The sequence below is a fragment of the Etheostoma cragini genome, chromosome 11, assembly GCF_013103735.1.
Source record: "Etheostoma cragini isolate CJK2018 chromosome 11, CSU_Ecrag_1.0, whole genome shotgun sequence".
NCBI classification, from domain to species: domain Eukaryota; kingdom Metazoa; phylum Chordata; class Actinopteri; order Perciformes; family Percidae; genus Etheostoma; species Etheostoma cragini.
The window spans coordinates 2,856,156-2,859,769 of NC_048417.1; the positions used below are offsets into that span (position 1 = coordinate 2,856,156).

Below are 3,614 nucleotides of genomic sequence, written 5' to 3' on the forward strand. Positions count from 1 at the left end.
TGGTGGACAGACTAGACAACACCATCACTAACAGGGACGTTGTAGAGCGTCCTCTGGTGGACAGACTATGCAACACCAACACTCATAACATGTTTGACCGTCCGTTTTTAGTTTTGAAATATTCATTCATTAAAATCCAGTAGGTTGCTTTCGGATAATAGAGTGGATCAACACTCTGTACTGGGTGAGGGTTGTGGCTAGAAAACCCAACTGGGTGGGTATAATGTCTAGATGATAATGAACAAAATGAACGGTAGCTTGGCTTACATTCAAAGTCTTTCTCAGTGTAGTGTCGTCCCATCCTGTCTCCACTGGTAGAAGCAGAGTCACTGATGATGTCTCCGAAGCGCTCCACAGACAGGGCTTTCTCCCAGTTCGTCTCCTCCTCCTCTTCCTCCTGTTCCTCCACGGACCCTTCCTCATCTTCCTCCTCCACCTTCACCTAGGGGAAGGATGGAGAGAACATGTTCACTTTAAAGCGCTTGAAAAAGTGCAGGGAGAGGACAAAGTCTCTTCTTAATTGTGAATATCTTCTAGTTTCTTCTCTCTTCTGAGACAGTAAACTGAATATCTTTGACTTGTGGACAAAACAAGACATTTGACGACATCATGTCAACTTTTGGGAAACACTGATCCAAACTTTTCATCATTTTCTGACATTTTATAAACCAAACAACTAATCCATGAATTGTGAAAATAATCAATGGATTAATCGACAATGAAAAGAATCATTAGTTGCAGCCCTGGATTCTACAGTAGGTACTTTTATTTGTGAAACCGTTTCAACACACTGCATGAAAGTAGTTAAAATAGTAGATTTAACGGATCAAATCTGCTGCCAACGCAACTTTTCGTTTTGTCCGCCCCAGTTAAAGCCAAAGACCACCACCCCAGCCCCAGTTTTTGCTTTGTATTTATCACAGGAGACGCCTAAAAAGTATATTGTAAAATGAATTATGTTTCAGTAAAATATGCTCTCAGTGCCTGTTCATCCTCCACTTCATGTATGTTGGACATCAAATCAATACAACAAAGAGCTAAGCAACAAAGACTAATGCACTGGACGGACCCTGGGGACAGCGGAGGCTAACGGGAGTGTCCTGCCAGAGACATGTGGTGCCTCTGACCGGCCGCTTCCTCCGCCTTTAGATTGGTGCTGGCTTGGTAAGCACACGGGCTCCTGCCCTGTGGTCTCCGATTTCTCGGAGCCAGAGCTCCATTACTTCCTAATTACCAGTGGGATGAAGGGACAGGGCATATTTAATGGTCCGAGCTACCTATCGACGCAAGACCCAGGCAGAGGAAGCCAGACAGAAAATAAAAAGGGTGAATTTTAACCTGACTGAGCAGTAAAAGCCTCGTTTACACTCGCTCTATTTGGTTCGTTATTTAAGGTGCTCTATATTCCTTCCAACCAATTCTAATTTAATTCCAACCTCTCTAACATCCTCCGTTCCTTACCTTGGTCTGTCAAGCACTGATCTTCAGTGTAAGACTCTGGATTTAATAGTCCTAATGTACCGCATGAGGGAATAATACTCTCAGCTGTGGCAGATACAGTGAAGGGACTTCCTCTAAAGCTGCTTTTGCTTTGCTCGATTGGTGCGAATGACTCGACACTTCTTTATTGTCAGCTTTGATGTCAGTTGAGGGGGAGGGACACAGGTGGGGGGATACCCATGCTCAGGTTCAGGTGGTGCAGGCACTACGTGTGTCGGATTCGGATGGCCGACAATGCACAGTGACATTAAATACACTAAATTGAATACATTTTTGGAGATTTAAGAACGGGCTCCTATCACAGTGTTTGTACACACTAAAACTCTGCTTTACAACCACACAGACACTGATGGACTATTCATGGTGCCTGGTGGAAAATAAACAGGACAGATACTACAATCTGATAGGTACAATAGCACCTAAAATGACTTAACGTCACAGATTAAGGGGAGTTAAACGTAAATTATAATGGAGATTTAACTGACTGTTACCCACACCTTCCAGTTTTTTGGCAACACACCTCTTATTATTACTATGCAGACTGTGTTCTGCTGGTTCCTCAATGGCTGAGTGTTAAGTGCTGTTTTACATAATGGTTATCTAGTTGCTCCATATCACATTTGATTAGACACATTAATGTGTCCAAAGTCAAGATAAGTCTACTTTTCCAGGTAGAGAAAAGAAAGAAAAAGAGAGATTTTGCAACACAAATACTCTAAAATGTATTATAAAAACATTTTTGCATGTAATAAGTTAACTGAACAACACTGGAGAAGCACAGTTATGTATGTACATTTGAATTATTAGTTATTTTCAAATTGCACCACAACAACTAGTTGATTATGCATTTAGTCAATCAACAGAATATTTATCTCCAACATTTTCTTTAATCGGTTAATCCTTAAAAGTCAATTTTTTAAGCTCACATGCCCAAATCCATGGGATTTAACTTCTCAAATATAATTATTAGCTGCTTTTCTTCATCTTTCTTTAATATTCATCTAAATGTCTTTGGGTATTTTACTATTGGTTGGACAATATATTACAATATTATACAATATATTGATGATGTGAACTCTTTCTGACATTTTGTAATCCAAATAATTAGCGACTGATTAGGAAATATTTAAAAAAAAAATCAGCAGTTAACAGAGTTAACTTGACATCCTGTAAAAACCCACTGGAGCCAAAAGGATTTATTAAATCCTTTTTGAGTCAGCTGTGTTGTCAACAGTAGATTGAGACCTCCTATTATTATTAACGTTATAGTGACTGCTGGATAATCTGACTTACTGAGTCTCAGCACTGTGGGTTACCATGGACATCCAACACATTGATGTTACTCTGTGGCTGATTGGGCCACTTGTAATCAGTTAGGAGGACCGGAGGCTTCAATTGAACAGCCAGGCAACCACCAAACAGTTACAAACATGCTGTCAAACCTTTTCTCATGATCTGCCCCCAACTTCTACTGCCACATTAATATTTCATATTTAATGGAATGCTGAGCCTGAGAGCTGCATTAAAATATTCATCAGCTGCTGACTAATACGGAGGGGAGTAGGTCTGTGTTTGCGTTGTTTGTTACAATCACACGCCCTCACAGCAGTGATCAGGAAAACCTCCTGGAGCAAGGGCGTATTTGGGTTTATTAAAGGTCCCCTGGTATGAAAATGTCACTTTATGAGGATTTTTAACATTAATATGAGTTCCTCCGGCCTGCACATGGTCCCCCATTGACTAGAAATGGCAACAGGTGTAAACTGAGCACTGGAAATCCCGCTCTGCCCCGATCTGGAATCTGGCTCCTTATGAGGTCATAAGGGGCAAGATTACCTCCCCTTTTAAGAGAGAAAGAGACATCATGGCTTTCAAACCAGCATATTGGCAGTTGGTCAAGGCAAGACCTCCAGCCTCCTCCTTGCCATCCCCATCCTCTTTAAAAGCTACAGACTCAGAAATGGCGCATAATGAGTAAAGCTCATTGTGGATCTGGCTCTAGTGGCTGTAACTCTGCACCAAGGCTGAATTTTGGGAAAGAGACTTCAGATACAGTATAAGGGGACCACTAAGGTCTATATAAAAGAGACTTCAGATACAGTATTAGGGGACCA

At 41.2% G+C, this 3,614-nt stretch overlaps 1 protein-coding gene across 2 annotated transcripts in view; it reads right to left on the reverse strand.

The window, feature by feature from the left end:
* slc4a3 (solute carrier family 4 member 3) overlaps window positions 1-3,614 on the reverse strand; it is a 57,467-nt gene that overhangs the window by 36,620 nt on the left and 17,233 nt on the right. Inside the window, exon 3 of one of the 2 annotated variants that reach the window (XM_034885464.1) lies at window positions 268-442. In XM_034885464.1, the coding sequence (XP_034741355.1) occupies window positions 268-442 (175 nt within the window). Of the gene's footprint in view, window positions 1-267; window positions 443-3,614 lie in introns of those variants that run through there. The other variant, XM_034885465.1, reaches the window with a different exon arrangement.